The 17,518-nt window shown below is 41.2% G+C and overlaps 4 protein-coding genes across 4 annotated transcripts; 1 reads left to right on the top strand and 3 right to left on the bottom strand.

Moving 5' to 3' along the window:
- Nucleotides 1-172: 172 nt before the first annotated feature.
- LOC131962973 (bcl-2-like protein 1) lies at nucleotides 173-4,086 on the bottom strand. Its single transcript, XM_059328094.1, has 3 exons — nucleotides 3,961-4,086; nucleotides 2,685-3,340; nucleotides 173-816 (listed from the first exon to the last, which is right to left on the bottom strand). The coding sequence occupies exons 2-3, from the start codon at nucleotides 3,207-3,209 to the stop codon at nucleotides 676-678; spliced, it is 666 nt and encodes a 221-aa protein (XP_059184077.1). The 5' UTR covers nucleotides 3,210-3,340; nucleotides 3,961-4,086; the 3' UTR covers nucleotides 173-675.
- Nucleotides 4,087-4,820: 734 nt separating this feature from the next.
- On the bottom strand, nucleotides 4,821-9,550 carry adnpa (activity-dependent neuroprotector homeobox a). The gene is made up of 4 exons (XM_059329996.1): nucleotides 9,135-9,550; nucleotides 8,466-8,578; nucleotides 8,031-8,123; nucleotides 4,821-7,937 (listed from the first exon to the last, which is right to left on the bottom strand). Exons 2-4 carry the CDS (start codon nucleotides 8,571-8,573, stop codon nucleotides 5,274-5,276), a joined length of 2,865 nt encoding a protein of 954 aa, XP_059185979.1. The 5' UTR covers nucleotides 8,574-8,578; nucleotides 9,135-9,550; the 3' UTR covers nucleotides 4,821-5,273.
- Nucleotides 9,551-10,264: 714 nt separating this feature from the next.
- si:dkeyp-97e7.9 (DEP domain-containing mTOR-interacting protein) lies at nucleotides 10,265-11,872 on the bottom strand. The gene is made up of 4 exons (XM_059327913.1): nucleotides 11,742-11,872; nucleotides 11,474-11,652; nucleotides 10,589-10,712; nucleotides 10,265-10,367 (listed from the first exon to the last, which is right to left on the bottom strand). Exons 1-4 carry the CDS (start codon nucleotides 11,822-11,824, stop codon nucleotides 10,265-10,267), a joined length of 489 nt encoding a protein of 162 aa, XP_059183896.1. The 5' UTR covers nucleotides 11,825-11,872.
- Nucleotides 11,873-14,378: 2,506 nt separating this feature from the next.
- On the top strand, nucleotides 14,379-16,386 carry mafbb (v-maf avian musculoaponeurotic fibrosarcoma oncogene homolog Bb). The gene is given in 1 exon segment (XM_059329498.1): nucleotides 14,379-16,386. A coding segment is annotated over 1 exon segment (969 nt). The 5' UTR covers nucleotides 14,379-14,801; the 3' UTR covers nucleotides 15,771-16,386.
- Nucleotides 16,387-17,518: the final 1,132 nt, after the last annotated feature.

Genomic DNA, 17,518 nt, shown 5'->3' with positions numbered 1-17,518 from the left:
AGTTTGGAGCCAGTTTAGTACTTTTCTTCATGTGATAAACAAGATATTTTGACAGGAATATATTACAGTGCTATGGCAGTCCTGTGGGAGATATTTTGCACTGTTAAAGTGAAACTATACATATGTGTGTATTTTAAGAATCTACAAAACATGCCAACTAAGACACAAGAAAAACATAAATATATTTATTTGTTGAAGCATGCCTAAAACTCCAATACAGCCAACAAAGGAGCTGAGCATTACACAGTGAAAAGGAAGTATAACTTATATTCTGTCTGTCAGTTTGTAAGTCATAAAATTTGGTCCTTGGATAACACACAAAGGAAAAAATAAAAACTAGCAGTCTCATCAAACCAGCTGAATCTGTTTCACTGTCTCTTAGCTTATCAGGTTAATTTAAAGCACTTCCAGTCTGGATATTAACACCCTTTAACAACCAAAAACCTCTACTGTGTGTTAAAATAAAAAATAAAAAGACACAGGAGAAAGCGGGGTGAGGAGTGTAACAGCTCACCAAGCTACATATTATGGATACTCCCACAAACTGCTTCAGCCAATCCACATTCTGTCAGTGCACAAGCAGACTGGGCTTTTTGTAAACATCAACTATTTAGTTTGATTTTTGTTGGCGTAGCATTACACAGGGGGTGCCGTGGTGAACGACATGCAGCCCGTTCACCGTTTCTTCGCGATGACCACACCAGCCAGCACTCCCATTAGCAGCGCCACTCCAACTAGCAGCCATCTTCTCAGCGTCTCCTGAGATCTCCTCGCCTCCGCAGCACCGCCCTGCCCAAAAATCTCAGCAAAGCAGTCCTGGAATCAAAAATTGATTCAGACAGAAAAAAAGAGACATTTTTTATGGATTCATCAGTAAATAAAAAGAATACAGCATCAAAAATCTACAGTTGTGTCCAAAAATATTGTCACTCTGCATAAAAATGCAAGTATGTGCATCATTTGAAAAATGTTTTTCACATGTAGTTACCTACAAAACTGCAAAATATCAGATAATCATTTAGCCAGTGTGCTAACTTTAAAGGGGACATGCTATTCTCATTTTCAGGTTCATACTTTTGTTTTAGGTTCCTACTAAATATGTTTACTTAATGTTCTAAAATCACTTTTTTTTTCTCATACTGTCTGTCTGAATATATATATACCTGTATTCACCCTCTCACTGAAACGCTCTCTTTGACTGCCTGTCTCTTTAAGCCCCCTCCTGAAACAGCCAATCTACTCTGATTGGTCAGTGTGTCTCTGCTCCCTGCAATTTTTTTTTTTTCTCTGCACCATCATTGCAGCCAGGGAGCAACTATGGCAGCACTGTGGCGGCACTTTCAACCTATGTATATATTATGGTTGTGACATCAAAACCTCACAGAAGTCCTGATTTCTCATTTAAAAGCACAGTTTTTGAATATAGGCTGAGTGCACTCAATATGTTATTGTTTTTAAAGTGCAAGCATACATGTTTTATTGATTTATTGATTGAGTGTTATATTGATGTTTTATTGTTATCTTAGTTCATATTATCGTTTTAATATTTTCTACTGCTATATTTCTATTTGTACAGCACTTTGGTCAACTGAAGCCATTTTAAATATGCTGTAAAAATAAACTTTGACTTTTTTGTGGATTAAGCATATTCATACTCTCACAGTATTTATATAGCACCAAGACCTGCTTTAAAATAAAATAAAAAAGGCATGGAAATATCACTTCTTACAATATGTGACCTTTAAATATGTACAGCAAGCCCAGTTCCAAAAATGTTGTGGTTTTGTTGAAAACGTAAGTAAATCTGAACATATTTCGCTAATACTTTGTGACATATGCTCAATTAAAACCAGAATATTTTATGTTCATACTGATGAACTTGTTTTTTATAAATATACTCTGAATTCATCAGATTTTGTTTTTATTTACCTTGCACACAGCATCAAAAATGTTGGAATCAGTGTTTTAATGAAAATACAGTATTTGCATATGCTTTTATATATTTTTTATAATGTTTTCAGTGAATTTCAATACACATTTTTGTCTCTTTTTGGTATCTAAGTTGAAGTAGATTGTTGAAATAAAAAAATACAAATTTTGCTTTGCAGTGGAGAAGGCTTACCAAAATGATTCTTATATTTTTTAAATCCAATGATGCACATTCAATTAGCAGAACTTTAGTTGCTTTTGGAAATTGTAAGAAATAATCAGTTAACAGATTCATGGCAGGAAAAGTGTGAAAAGCTGCAGGAATAGTTTGATGTTGTTCAGGACATTTTGACAGATTTTTTGGCGACTGTCCTGAGTGGCCTTGGACTAATTTGTGACTTCTGAGACTCCAAACGGAGTGCAGCTGCTACCCTCACTGAAAATCAATTCTTTCAGAGCCACCTTTCAAGCCTCTAGGCAGTAATTACATGTTACTCAATAAAAAGTCTTTTTTTTAAATTGTGTGACACAGTAAGAAATACACTGACCAACTTTTTTCACTCCAGATAATACCCGTACTAATCTGCTCTTTCTATTTGACATTTAAAATGTATATATCTCACTGTGTAGAACAGATACGGATCAGTACTAATGATCAGTACTGATCTGGATCTGTTCAACATGTATCTGACCCTTGACCAAGTTACAGTGCCATGAACAAAGCTGCTTGTTCAGTTCATCCCCTGCAGACTCACCCATCCTCCTTGGCTCTGGATCCACGGACTGATGTGCTCATCCAGGTACATGGTCATCCAGTCTGCGATGCGGGACACCAGCTCGCTCATATCCTTCTCTACACATTCCACACACAGCACACCACCAAAAGCGAACAGGCCCACTACACGTCCCCAGTTGACTCCGTCCTTGAACACCTCGTCCATCACACTCTTAAAGCTGTGGTAAGCTGTGTCAGGAGTGATGTCTAGCTGTGAGGAAAGGTCACTAAACGCTTGCGTGAAGAGCAGTTCAAACTCCTCTGCTGAGTCCCGAAGAGCTGCCTTTACAGCCTCTATGTCACCACCTGGGGGCGATGACATCCCCAGCTGTGCGCCTCCATCACTGCTGTTGACCAGCACGCCGTTACTAGCAACTGAGCTGACCTTGTCTCCCTCAGTCCTTCCACCAGCATCCTCTGGCCTAAGCAGAGAGGTTGGATAGTTCCTCTGAGACAGCTTGTAGCTTATGAAGAACTCCACCAGCTCTCTGTTACTGTGCGACATTATTCCCACACTGTGAACCTCCAACACACAACCAGTCTAATCAGACCCCATGGTTTCTCCTGCCATTCCTCTCAGTCTGTCAGCTGTCACATTAGAGCTTTTCTCCTTATGTGGCAGCTCGCAATAGCAGCCTGGAAGAAAAAAGTTACATTAATTCCTAGAATTAACATTTATATGCGGTATAGCATCCACTGGTGTCCATTTCTCTGTATGATATTAAAATCTATCAGGACATACTGAAACGTGCTTGAGTTTCCCAACATCAAGCCTGTCAGCCACATTATAATTGCTTGGTAATACAATTTGATGGCAGATTGATTTGAAATGATCTGAACTGTATTGGTTCACAATAAAAATGTGCTAGATTCACGTTTCAGCAACCTGCTATTAGATTTACTCTTGTACAGATATTAATGTAAACTAATGGATAACTGGGGTGGCAAAAAGAAGCATTGGTATCCTGTAGCTAACAATTAAAAAATAAGCCCTAGCTAACAAACATTAGCTAAACAGCAGCCTTGTAAGCTCAGCATTATAAAATAAATCAGCATGAAACCATCACGATGTATATGAAGCCAGATATGTGTAACCTGCCACCGCTGACAGCTCTGACTACAAGTCACGTATCAGTTTTAGCTTTATATGCTAACTAGCTGTTTATAAACAGTCCCCAGGAGACGTACCAAAAACTACAAACTACATCCATGGGACGGATATGAGGTAATCATCTTTGACAGTTAGTTATACTTACAAATGCTAAGAGGTTGTTTTCCCTCAAGGAGTGCAGCTATGGAGTTACTAAAAGCTGTTGAGAATGCAGACACAATATGGACATTTTTGCAGCTGCAGACTCTGTGGCCTGGGCTGTGATGCACGCTGGCGGTTGGCCAATTCTGCTACTGTACCAGCCAGAAGTCCCGCCTCCTCCTGCCGCCGGACCAATCAACGTCTGAGACAGGACCGGAAATTAAGGGGCCCGTGAAATGAAAGCAAAATCACTGGAAAAGCATTAGTCTCTTCTTGGTAAATGTTGCATCCACAAACCGACCTGGGCGGGCCCCAAACCTCAGCAGTCGTTTCATTTTCGTACTAGAAAAGTGTGGCACCTTAATTAAACATATAAAGTACAAAATACTGAGATATTTTAATTAATTTTGTTTTAAATTAACTTCATGGAGTCCCCTAGCTTTTAAAGTTTGTTTTTGTTTGCTTTTACTCTTGTTGTACCTCTTGTTGTAAATAAAGATGCCTTCATTTTACTTCTTTTTTTAAAGCTTTGCTTAATGTTAAAATGTGGGGAATAAAATCTTTAATAATATATAACCATTAGTTGATCATTTTGGATGTCACTTTGGATAAAAGCATCTGCTAAATTAAATTGTAAATTGTAACATTGCAAAAGACTAAAACAAGAGCATGCATTTTAAAAATGTTTAATATTTCTCTCCCTCTATTACACTACACTCAGTGATTGAACTAAGTGAGATTAAGGTTTTCTCCAATTCTATTCTTAGCTATGTTTAACTTTTACAGCTCCATTAGGATCTGTACATGTTATTAAAATGTCTGTTTTCCTAAGACCTGGTACAAAAAGATAAGTGTTACAAACTGAGTAATGGGTGAAAAGAAAAAAAAACATTTTTATTAAACAAACATATTTATTAAAACATGTATGTAAGCGATTAGCATATCCTACACGTTCTAAATGTGAATTGATAATATGATACAGTTCCTTGTCACAATTGAGGAAACAAAAACCTAGTGGGGAAATTGGCATAAACATTTCATAAATCTTGTGACAGTTTAAAGGTGAATAACACAGATTGTATGAAGAAACTAACAAAGAACAATGGCTAAAATATATACAATGTCACTTATAGGTCATATATTTATGCACTACAATGTAACTTTATTTCCGTCTTTCCAACACTGGTGACAAGGTCAACATCTGGAATTAAACAGTTTTAGTCACCTGTGCCATTTGACCAAATAAATGTGATAGGTTTTCCTTCATCTTAATTTATACACCGTTTCTCACCCAAGGCACACTGCTGAGCAGGGATACTAACAGAAAGTCATCCAAGCAGTTGCATTCTCATCTTGCAAAGGGCTCTCCTTTTCTCTTGGCAGATCGTCTGTGTTCAAATGTTTTATCTCTTCTGTTCTGTCTAGTTCAGCCTCTTCTATTCTGTTTGGTTCTGTCTCTTCTGTTCTGTCTAGTTCAGCCTCTCCTATGCTGTCCGGCTCTGTCTCTTCTGTTCTGTCTAGGTTGGCCTCTCCTATGCTGTCTGGTTCTGTCTCTTCTATGCTGTCTGGTTCTGTCGCTTCTGTTCTGTCTAGTTCGGTCTCTTCTATTCTGTTCGGTTCAGTCTCTTCTGTTCTATCTAGGTTGGCCTCTCCTATGCTGTCCGGCTCTGTTTCTTCTATGCTGTTTAGTTCGGCCTCTACTTTTCTATCCGGCTCACTCTCTTCTATTCTAACTGGTTCAGTCTCTTCTATTGCTGGCTCCTCAGATTTTGCATTCTGTTCTTGGTTTGTGTCAATGTTTCCATTCTCAGTAGGTTTATCCTCCATTTCTGGTTCACTGTCAGAGTCAATGGAAATGGTCTCTGTGCATGTACTGAGTTTTAAGGTACAGTTTAGTGTCTCACATGTCTTGTTTTGGTCTGTGCTTGGAGTGCCAGACTTGAGGCCTCCAGATCTCCCCACCGAGATGCCATCAAACTTGCTCTCCTGAAAGATCAAGTCGTGTTTAACTTTCTTCACAGCATGCATGTCGAAGCCCAGCAGCACCGATAGCTTTTTGGTGTGACATTGTCTCTCGCACATTCTTCGCTTGCTTGCAAAGTGACTAGAAATGTCAGACTTCCAGAGCCACAGACTTGCAGACAGCTTGTCCTCTTCTTGAGAAGAAAGATATGGTCTCCGGTTGAAGTAGGCCGTCAGGAAATTTTTCCTGGCCTCATACGTCTTGTGCTCATAGCTTCTTGGATCCAGAGCAAGGCCATCAGACAGATTTCCAACGCTTGTGGAGGAAATCTTTGACTCCTTGCTCAGTTTTATCTTCTTGGGATTGGACATGGCCTGTGTTGGTGGCTGCCTCTTGAGGAAGCCAGCCCCGGATGAGTTAAGTGTTAAGGCGGACTTGAAGCCTTGGCCTATCTGGCTCCTTCCAACAGCCCGGCACTGCACAAGATGCAGCGTGATTGTGGAGGCCACCATGTTGCTGGTGTACACTCCCAGGCAATGAATGCACTTGTACGTCATCTTTTTTTCCACAGGGTGCATTGTTTGGAGCACTTGATGTCGCTCTCTCAGATGCATGGCCAAAGCTTCAGAGATGGGTCCTTTGAGGATGGTGAAACACAGCGGACACAAAGTCTTCCCAACCTCAGTCTTCGGAGTCGGAGAGGAGAATCCTCTTAGAAGCGGTTCATTTTTCTTTTCGATCGATCTGGGAGAGGTTACCTTGACAAGAGCTGGAACACTATTTTGAGCAGATTGATCTTGACCATTGATGGATTCCTTCATGTTAAAGGTGAGCACAACGAGCTGTACATTACTGGACTTATCTTGTTTGATGGTGAGGTCAAAGGTTAGAGGTGATGCACCAGGGGGTCCAGTGAAGTCATCAGGATGAGCCTGAGCCGCATGCTCGATGATTCTCTCAACATTGTGGAAAGCAGAATGGCACTGTGGACAGGTGAGGCCATGGATCAGCATGTGGTTAAGCAGTGTATCGCTGGGCAGATAGCGGTTGCAAAGCAAACACTTGCTTGTGAAGTTGTGAATTTTCATGATGTACTTGGCCAGGGCCCACACTTTCTTTGCCTTGTGTGCATTCTCAAAGTGAGCATTGTAGAGGTTTTCAGGAAAAAGCTCATTGCAAACTGTACATATCTTCCACTTTTGTGTCTGCGCTGTGTTAACACCAGCAGCATTATTTTCAGCCGGGGTGCTGTTGCCTGGACCTGTGACACGCATCAGACTTGCTGCAATGGCGGACTGACTTTTAACAACAGGGGCCGCTGGCTTCAAATAACCAATTACCGGTGCTTGTGCTATTGGCTCAGTTCTAACTGTATGACCCCTGCTAACAACCAGAGGAGCCTTGTGAGAAGCAGCCGGGATGGATTGAGGCCTGGAGACAAGAATATTAGCATGTCCAATCATGGTGGTTACTTGAGCCCCAATGCGCTCGTGGTACTCTACAACATGCTGAACTAGAGCCTCATAGCTACGAGTGGAAAACTGACAGCGTTTGCAGAGGATGTTGTTGCCGTTGACAGAATTAGCACCATTTTTAACAGATGATTCAGAAACCATACCGAGATATGGTGAGACAATATGCTGAAAATGTTCCCTGTAGATGTGCCTTCTCACAACATTGTAGAGTGTGTCTCGGAATGTGCATTTTTTGCAAAAGTACATTGCCTTCTCCACACCATCACCCTGTCTGAACCTATCAAGATATGCTTTGTCGTTTTTTCCCAGTGCAGTTCCCTGTGAAGTCCCATAATTCTGCCGTGCTGAACTGGGCATGTGGAATATTTTAACATGTGTCTCCAAAGTCCTCTTGTTTGCAGTGAACGTACAGTATGGACAGTTGAGCAGAATTTTACTGTCAAATATTTTCCTGTGTACATTGCGGAAGTGATTCTTGTAGCCTGAGTAGTATTTGGAAGAAAATGGGCATTCCGTGCAGCAAAATGGCTTGGATCTGTATTCCTGAAAGATATCAGGGGAGAAACAATGGTATTAAAACAAATATTATGAATTGTGCATCAGCATTTGAAAGGATATTTGACCCAAAAGATTTACCTGCGGTTTAGAGTACGATGGATCCCATGTGCAGATATCAAGGCAAAGACTACCTTTTACAAATTGCTCATTAGGGCAAAACTCTTTGAATTCCTGTGGAAAGATTTAACAGGATCAAGACATATCTGTTATAATAGATCATAAGTTTTAGTTTACATAAAATTGGGCACTTGTGCATACCACACTTTGTAATTCTTAGCCATATTGGCTTTGGTCAAATTCTGCTAAATTGGCATGTATTTAAGTTGCCTTTAATCATCCTCATAATCGACAAAAAATATTTTATAAAAAGACATGTAGGACTGTCACAGAGATATCAAGTAATACACAACTACAGCTGTTAAATGACATGAATGAAAATCCTCTACAAGCTCTATAATAAGATATGTTTCTCAATGCAATTAATAGTTTATAATCACATGCAAATAAACTCACCTCTGCTGCCTCCTTGCAGTACTCCAGTCCAATGTCTCCAAGGGCTTTTTTCACCTGTTTCCTAGCTCTCCTGATCCTTGTAAGGTTATTCACTGGAAGCTGATACATCTCTCCTGAAAAACAAACGCTGATTTTTAGTTTGAGGCAGGCCTAATTTTAAGCCAAATCCCAGTAAACTGTTCACCAAGTTGAAAAATGTAACACTGGAGTTCAATCAATAATTACGAACATCATAAAAGACCAACTCCATAAACCGGCGAGACGCCCTTTCAGCGCTGGCATCCATTCAATCAATCACTGCATTTACTGGTGATGGCTGGGTTACCTTTCAATACTTTATTCAGGGGCCCAGCACATTTTTAGCGGGTAAACCTAAAGTTAGCTTTCATCACTGGCTAAGTGCTGGTTCATTTTGACATACTGTAAAAGAGCAGATCTGTAACCTTTATTGTGCCACTGTGTCCAGCACTTTTTGCAATCAGAGTTTTACAGTTCATGTGTTGTTAGCATTGCGGGCTAGCGTTAGCCAACATTAGCTGTGTTACCCGCTCCTGTCGGCTTGATCACCTAACGCTACTCAGCTAGCACAGACGCTAGCGCTGCATAGCCGGCGACCGTCATATATTCCTTCATTTACAATGACGAACTCAGTCGATGCACTTCACTCACCTTGTGTAACGTCTCGGTGGTAGCTCTACAGTGGCTGCCTCACTTCATAAATGGCTAACAATGAGGATAAAAGGCTGCCGGGACGTGCAGACTGATGGTGATGGTCGCTCTCCTCAAAGCCGGTGCTGATGCTCTGCTCCACACAGCCAGCTAACTGAGCTAGCTAGTTAGCTATCACATTGGCTTTTGCTGCAGCTGCTAGCTACCCGGGGGGACGAGAGAAAGGACAGAGTGGTGCACATCTCATGAAAACGGTACACTCCAAAAATGATGACTGCCAAGACCACTAAGTGTCCTGTAAGCAAGCCTTGTAGTGCACCGGTGGTCGGGCCAGCCTGTTAGCTAACGTTATATATTCCAAGGGAGCCAACTCTCAATCCAAAATGGCGACGACAAAAAGACGGAAGTCGTAGCGGGGAGCTGGGCAGGAGCTTTATGGCCAAAAGTTAGAAGTAATTGTGTTAATACAGTGTTTTATTTCCAGTCATAAGATGCTTACATTTATTGCTCAGGAATTCAGGTTAAAGAAAACACCACAGCCACTGTAGTGTAATCTACTCTTGATGCCTGCAACCATTAAACATATTCAAATTACTCCTACAAATGAGACAAGGGTATGAGCCCTGCCCATAACCGTCTGTAATTGTAATATATATATATATATATATATATATATATATATATATATATATACACACACACACACACATTTCATGATATTGCATTTAATTTCCAGCACATGCAGCAAGGCCGGCTCTACGCTGGGGCAAGACGGGGCCGAGCCCCCTTAAATAAATGTCTTGCCCCCTCAAATCAAAATTTTAGAAGTTGAGAAAGCACATTTTAATATACTCACAAATTAATATACATTACAATTTGACAAAATTATCTGCAATAGCGGAAAATTCGCCGAAAAAGGGACACACGTTACACAATTGTTGGTTGAAATCTGGAAGGATGTTTTATTTTATTTTTATTTTTCAGTTTCCCCCCTGAGGGATTTCCACCTTATTGTGGTCAGGGGGTTTGCTTGCCTCAGTGACCTTAAGAGCTATACCAGCAGGAGCTTAGTCTTCGGGTGGGACACCCAAGTTGGACAGGTCTGAAGACCCCTTTCAATGAAGAATGCATCAGGAGGAGGAGTCAATCAGCTGGCAGCCAGGAAAGGAGCGCTGATATGCAACGCCATGCTCCTCTCTTAGCTGCAGAATAGAGTCCTTGTCCCCTATGAGACTTAAGAAACAGATGCAAAAACACAGATCAGATGAGCACTTTTTAAAAGTGCCAGAAGGAGAATTTCAGCAACCACAGTTAACAAAATATATCTGACAGTTTCACTGTGTGTGAAATTTTAACCCTAGCCTGTCAAGTATATTTGTGTGTTTGTGATCATGACTGTGGCTGACAGTACACTTTACGGTCAATCCCAGTAGACAACGAACAGCAGCTCTTACTGTTCATAGAGTCGCTGTCCTCGCATGAAGATTTTCACCTCTGTATTGAATGGAAATGTGCCGTCATCCTTGCGGAAACGATACAGCAGTTTGGCATCCTTCAATTTTGGACTCTTATCACAGACTAAGAAAAGGCAAATACAGTTTCTTGTAAGTTTAAAAATTAGTGGCTCTCTAATTAAAGCTACAACTAGTAAAGTGCACTCAGTAGATGAGACTGCCCTACATAGCATAAATCAGATCAATCCAAACTCCGCTTAGAAAACAAGCATTTTAAAAGTTGTTTGCTTGTTGTCGAGCTGAAGCTTGGATTCAGACTCTCACAACCTGGCCATGGTTGATGACAGAAAGTAACGTTAATGGGGACATTGTTTACACTGGTGCATCAAAAAAAAAGTACAAAAATGTAATTCTGCCGTCAATCTCACAGGGCATCACAATGAAAAGCTTGAAGTGCCATAATGCACAGAGATGCAAATGTGCTGCATTGGCCAAAATGTGGCCTGCAACAGACAAGGTAAGGTTTGTTTTTAGCTTAGCTGATTGCTGGAAATGTCTTGTTTAACTGAAGCAGTTGTTAATGATTTGCAACCCCTTGCGGCTGGTTAAGAGGAGTTAGGAGTCAGCAATTATGATATAAAACAGTCAATGAAAAAGGTTTATCAAACATTTTCAATCATCACAACCATGATAGATCATTGACCATACAGTCATAAATCTGCTTAACAAATCTAAGGTTTGTTTTGTCCAGTAGTATGAGATAGTAGCTGCAGACAGACTGATGAGTGGACACACCCACACACACACACACACACACACACACACACACACACAGCTAAATGCATGATCCCCTTGCTGAAACTTGTGTTGTTGCTTCCTTCTCACCGTGGTGAACGATGTCATGATCCATGAGGTGCTGCATGAGGCAGACGGCTGTTGCTCGATCTGGAGCTTCTTTATGGCTCACAAGCCAGTCTATAAGCTCCTGTGCCACAAAGCAGTTAGGATAAGTGCGCAGGTGGTAGCGTCGGTCCTTGATCAGTTTTCCATCGTGAAGTCTCAACCTTGAAATTAAAGGCAAATCAGCCATGTGTTTAACTTTAAACCTTAAGTCTTCTATGAGACAAACATATTTCCCCTCCCTCTCTCATACCTGAGTTGTTCTCCAGCAATCATCACTTCTCCTTTATGTTGTCTGGACATGGCTTTTCTCCTAACGCTACTTGTTCGCTCCATGTTTGTTAGAAGTGGACTGGAAGGTAAGTGAAGCTAACTCTTAGTTATGGTCCTTTGTGTTTACAAAATAGCCATTGAAACACACCGAACCCCAATGGCCATGTGGGAAAGATGTTGTGTATACAAAAAGAAAGGGAGACAAAGACACGGTACATTTCTGCCAGGATGACACAGACAGAATGCATCCACCTAAAGAAAACTGTCCCGTGTCATTTATACTTTCTCTTATCCTTTCTTAAGGATGGCTATCACTAGTTTTCTTGGTGGTGGTTTTTATCACTGCATAGGACATCTTTGTCTGGTCCAGTAGTCACAGTTTTTAAGTATTTTTAGAGAAACAAGTGAAGAAGTGCCTCTTGATATCCACATGATAACCCCTTGCTAATTGCCTTCATGGTGTGCAAATCGGCCAGCTACAGCCAGTTAACAGCTGTTGTGATGCAGACTGTTTTGCAACACAAGATCTGGAGTGTTTGGGGTGTCTATGAATGTTGCATTCTCTTAAAAGACACACTGTTATGTATCAGCCTCTTAGAATTGCGTGAACTCGAATTAAGCCAAATTTTAAATGTCGTCATGGTTGTCTGGCATCAAAATATTGTGATAGTGACGTTGCTGGTCTTCTATTAAATGTGGTTTCTGTACCGATACACAGTTATGACACAGTGCACAGTCCACAAAGTGGGCCTCGGCATGTGAAAGCATCCAGCCTCTCAGACAGCATATTAATCCTGCCAGAGTTAAACCTAAACTAAATTTAGCCCCAGTCTTAACCACCTTTAAAGTAGCTACATGATCGGCGGAGTTTGTACATGGGTTGGCACACAGAATAAGTATCAAGTTAATATTCTTGTCTTTGTATTGATCTCAGCTTTTGGATGGGAATGAAGTGATGCCTTGTTTCGAAGAGCTTTTAAGATAGATATTAAATGCTTTAAGGAGGTTGTTTTATTTTTGTATTTTGTGGTGACATATGACCAGCTGGTGCAGTGTCAGCTGGTGATGTTACACCATGCACTGTCCCCCTGACATTAATGCTATGTGTCCCTTCAGCCATCGTTGCTTAGTCACACTGTCTCCTCTTTTCCTTTATTCCCAGCAACTCAAACTGACTTAAAACAATGCCCCTGCGTTCTTGGACAGTGCTTTCTATTGGTTTTGGCTTGAATCCTCTATCATCTATTCAGAGAGACTTCACTATCTTCAGAGTAAGCACTGCCTGAGAGGGTCACTTTAGGGCACGAACGTCGCTTAACCCTTTGATATCTGGTGCAGCTGTGTCACCTCTAGGCATCGTGAGGAGTGAAATCCCCAAATCATCCTGGAACTTGTCCATTTATACCTGCCGCTGTAAAAAATGTTTTATTTAAGTAAATGAATGAAAGGAAAAGAGATAGCTGACTCCGTAGCTACATACACACTTCCATCTGCTCCATAAAAAAACCTGATGTGCTTAAATATTCCTGATCATGCAAAAAAAAGTTGGAACCCTGTGAAAATCATTTAAAAAAATAAAAATTAAAAAAATAAACAGAATGCAATGATATGCAAATCCTTTTCCACCTACATTAACTTGAATACAGTATAAAGACAAGATGTCCAACTGTGAACATCTTGTTTTTTGTAAATGTATACTGTAGATTTTGGATTGGCTGCACTCTGTTTTTAAATGAAGGTTTACACAGTATCCCAACTTTTGCAGTCACGGTTGTACATAACTGAGAAATCATACAAACATGATGAATCATCATATTGAGTTATCACCACGCCTTAAGTCCTACATGAAAATAAACCAGAATTGAACATGGAAACTGAACAGGAGGGATGCAGCCTGTAAATGTCCCTGAAACAAAACAAAACCCAACAGCAAAAAACATGGACACTCACAACATAAAGCTCTGTGATATGATAATGTTTTTTGAAATGTTGTCATATCATTACTACACTAACAGCACAAATGTTTTCCCTGAAATCAAGCCATCAACAAACATTCAGTTTGCTGTAAAACATGAGCCTCAGTTTACCTGCCACAGAAACACCATCGCTTCCTCTTGCAGTTATGCATCCTGTGATGTTTCAGACCTCAGAGCTAAAAGTAGATCTTGAGATTGGGTCTTCTGCAGTGCAGGCTAGTCGCCACAAGATGTCAGTATTTTCCTGTGTACTAGCTGAAGAGCACAGAGAGCACAATGGTGTCAAATGATTTGTCTTGCAGCCTTTTTGTTGTTCAAGTGAAATTAAACAGTAGTAACAACAATTTATAAATCACCACAAATTTAGACTAAAATGTAAACCAAATTAAGACAGAAAGAAAATTCTAAATTAAAAATTCTAATTAGTTTTTATGTGAAATCTGAAATAGTGATCCTTATGTAGTGTTGAGCAGTTTGATAAACAATAAAGCACTGCATAGACTATCCATAGTGTGTATTTATTTGGCCTTATGCACACTGTGATAAATCTAAACACTCCAGTGGGATAAACAAGTCTCGGTTTAAAATGGAGGACAAGTAAAACATGGGGGGGAAACATATTGCAGAAGATAATGTGCAGGCATTTATAGGTTTCGGTCAAATGATCATCACGAAGAGCTCGTGGGGACAGACTCACAGCAGCTTTTATGCAAATAAGCGTGCTCAGCGTGTTTTCATTGGAGAGGAGCGCGGAGGTGTAGCCTGGAAGGCGTGACATCATGCCAATGCAGCTTTATGAAGAAAGTGCGCTTCTCTTGAGCAGGCAGAGGTGCGTCCAGTCCGCTGGCATCAGTGGACGGAAGCCGAACACGCTGCAGAATCACTTCGCACTGAGTTTTCAGAAGGTGGGGGGCTTTTACGCACGCGTGTGTTTTTCCCTTCTGAGCTGAAATCAAAGTTTGGAATTACTGCGATTTTTTTCGAAAGTAAGCGCGCTTTCGCTGACTGTATGAAATAGCTTTGGACATTCGGAGCTCTTTGAAGAGACCAGCTTGCCGTTGAATATGTCCGCTGAGGCGCACTCACATTTGGGACTGCAGAAAAACCCCATGGATTTCGTCAGTGACTTCGACTTGATGAAGTTCGGCGTGAAGAAGGAGACGATGCAGGGGATGGACCGCTCCTTCATTGGGCCGTGCAGCCAGCTCCAGAGACCTGACTCCGTCTCCTCCACCCCCGGCAGCACACCTTGTAACTCGGTACCCTCGTCACCAAACCTCAACCCCAACGAGCAGAGAAATAACCCCGGGGGCGAGCCGTTCTGGATACCCAACAACGGGGGTTACCCTCAGCAGATGTACCCGCAAGCTTTTGGTTTGACACCCGAGGACGCAATGGAGGCCCTGATCGGCGCCACGGCGCAGCAGGGACACCCCTCCGTGCCCCACGGTCACCATCAGCCACCTTTCCAAGCTGAATACGACGGGTACGGCCACCTCACCGAGCCTGTGCAGCACTACCCGGGGCTCCCGGGTCACCCCGACATGCAAGGCATCCCCAGCAGTCACTGCCAAGACCCCTATCTCAAAGATGACATGGGGTCCCCTCAGTCTCCGGAGGAGCAGCTGGTCCTCGGTGCGCACCAGCAGCACAGCCGCCACGACAGGCGATCCAACGCCGACAGCGACCTCTCAGACGACCAGCTGGTGTCCATGTCCGTCAGGGAGCTCAATCGGCTCCTCAGAGGCCTGGGCAAGGACGAAGTGATGCGTCTGAAGCAGAAGCGCCGGACCCTGAAAAACAGAGGTTACGCACAGTCCTGCCGCTACAAGCGCGTCCAGCAGAAACACGTTTTGGAGCACGAAAAGACCAACCTGGTGTCACAGGTATAGCAGCTGAAACACGAACTGAACAGGCTGATGCGGGAGAGGGATGCATACAAACTTAAATGTGAGAAACTGTCCGGTGCAAACTGTTACCACGAAACTGGCTCCACCAGTGACAACCCTTCCTCACCCGAGTATTTAATGTGAGTTTGTTAATTTCAAGCAGAACTGATTCTTTTCCATGGGGAGGCATAATGTCGACAGCTCACCTCGCTCTTTAACAAACAGGCCCATGGATGCATCAAGTTGTAATTAATGTTGGACATGAGGATCTCACTCAAATCATTGTAATAAAGACAACTAGGCAACAAGTTATGAATGGAAAACAATGAAGCATGCATGCAGGACATGTATGAGATGTTTTTATTTTACAAAGGCCTATCTGTAGTCTGAAAGGAGATACTTGAAATCAGAGAATATTCCCTTTTTATTAATAGACAACTTTAATGCTTCAGTTACTCCTCAATCTTCATTTTGGTGATTTTTATTGCTTTGCTTAGGTTTTTTTTCTTTCTTTGTTGTTGTTTTTTTTTTTAGCTCAAATTATATTTTGTGTTTATGCTTCCTTAAAATAGAAAACATACTGAACGGAATTATGCTAACAAATGACATTTCTATTATTTTTATGAAGCTGATTCTGCTGGACAGATGTGTTCCTTATTTGCTTCTCTTTTTAAGATAATATATGATTATGCAAATTGTTTTTCATCCACTATGTTTTTAATTTGCTATGGATCAATAAACCTATTGTGACTTTTTAAAAGTGTGTCTGATCTGCTGATGGATTTACTATCCTACAAAAACCTTTCCGCACTGTAAATTATTAAGGCTCCCTCACATGCACGAAAGTTTTTAATACACCAAAAGTATAACTTTTTTTTAAATTGCTAAATCCACAAAAGGAGATAAATCCAATACAACATCTGCGCACACCACATAAGATTATGCTATTGAAGTCTTACAGACAGTATAAAATAATTAAATCCTGTTTGGGACAATGTGTAAACATAAATTTAAAAAAATCAGAATTTAGAGTATATTTTCAAAAATAAAAGTTTATCAGTTTAAGCATAAAATAAATTGTCCTTATACAGTTTTCAATGGAAAAGATGTCAAAAAGGTACGTCCCAACTTTTTTGGGCTAAATGTGAAAGTAAATTGACTCATTATGCAGAATTGATTCTGAGACTACAAGCACAAAAAAATGTGCCCCCACTATACGTTTATACTCTAAAATAACATTATGACTACTTACATTTTTAAACTAAACTTAAATCAAGAAGTCATGTTACTTCATCATCATGTTATAATGATTATCACTATATGACAGCGAGAGGAAGGAGCCCAGTAATGGTGGCAGCGTTGTGTATCTGTTGGTGAATGAAAGGACGAGTGGCTTTCTCTCCTTCCGTGACCTTTGCCCTTCATGGAGTGCTGCTTCCTGTGGGACCCCAGCATGTGAGAGCACCGGGGGCTGACTGGCAGGGGCTGTGGGGCACAGATAAAATGGAGTGGAAATCAGGCTTCCCCTCTGCTCTCTTCCTCAGACAAACAGATCACCTCTGCATTCATTAACAGAGGAAGAGAGGAACAACAACCGCGGCTCCGCTCCGCGCTCCTCTGCTCGGCTCCGGAGGAATTTTTTTTTTTTTTTTTTTTGTCCTGTTACATTTTGAAAACCTCGAACAAATTTCCTGACAACAGATCAGTCTCAGTTCAGGACTACAATAATATTTGGATGACCGTAATAGCTCCAAGGCCACTGTGATAATGCGTGATAAGTGGTCACATTGTAAAGTGAGTTTATAACCTCTGTGATGGCCTGCATGCTGAACATCTTGGACAGTTTCTCACTGTCAGACGACACTTTCTCACTGTTCCCCCCTTGTGAGAGT

Source organism: Centropristis striata, chromosome 3, assembly GCF_030273125.1.
Source record: "Centropristis striata isolate RG_2023a ecotype Rhode Island chromosome 3, C.striata_1.0, whole genome shotgun sequence".
In the NCBI taxonomy this organism is placed as follows: Eukaryota; Metazoa; Chordata; class Actinopteri; order Perciformes; family Serranidae; genus Centropristis; species Centropristis striata.
The sequence above is the reverse complement of the archived record's forward strand: the minus strand, read 5'-3'. Positions and strand labels throughout refer to the sequence as shown.

Excerpts from the sequence above, each read along its gene's own strand:
- si:dkeyp-97e7.9 (XM_059327913.1), bottom strand. The coding sequence starts at position 11,824 with ATGGAGCGAACAAGTAGCGTTAGGAGAAAAGCCATGTCCAGACAACAT. Across the intron at positions 10,713-11,473 it reads TCATGACATCGTTCACCACG|TCTGTGATAAGAGTCCAAAA; the intron begins GTGAGAAGGAAG and ends GCCTTTTCTTAG. Across the intron at positions 10,368-10,588 it reads GGACAGCGACTCTATGAACA|TCTCATAGGGGACAAGGACT; the intron begins GTAAGAGCTGCT and ends CTGTTTCTTAAG.
- LOC131962973 (XM_059328094.1), bottom strand. The coding sequence starts at position 3,209 with ATGTCGCACAGTAACAGAGAGCTGGTGGAGTTCTTCATAAGCTACAAG. Across the intron at positions 817-2,684 it reads TCCAGAGCCAAGGAGGATGG|GACTGCTTTGCTGAGATTTT; the intron begins GTGAGTCTGCAG and ends TTTTGATTCCAG.
- adnpa (XM_059329996.1), bottom strand. The coding sequence starts at position 8,573 with ATGTATCAGCTTCCAGTGAATAACCTTACAAGGATCAGGAGAGCTAGG. Across the intron at positions 8,124-8,465 it reads ACTGCAAGGAGGCAGCAGAG|GAATTCAAAGAGTTTTGCCC; the intron begins GTGAGTTTATTT and ends ATCTTTCCACAG. Across the intron at positions 7,938-8,030 it reads CATCGTACTCTAAACCGCAG|GAATACAGATCCAAGCCATT; the intron begins GTAAATCTTTTG and ends GATATCTTTCAG.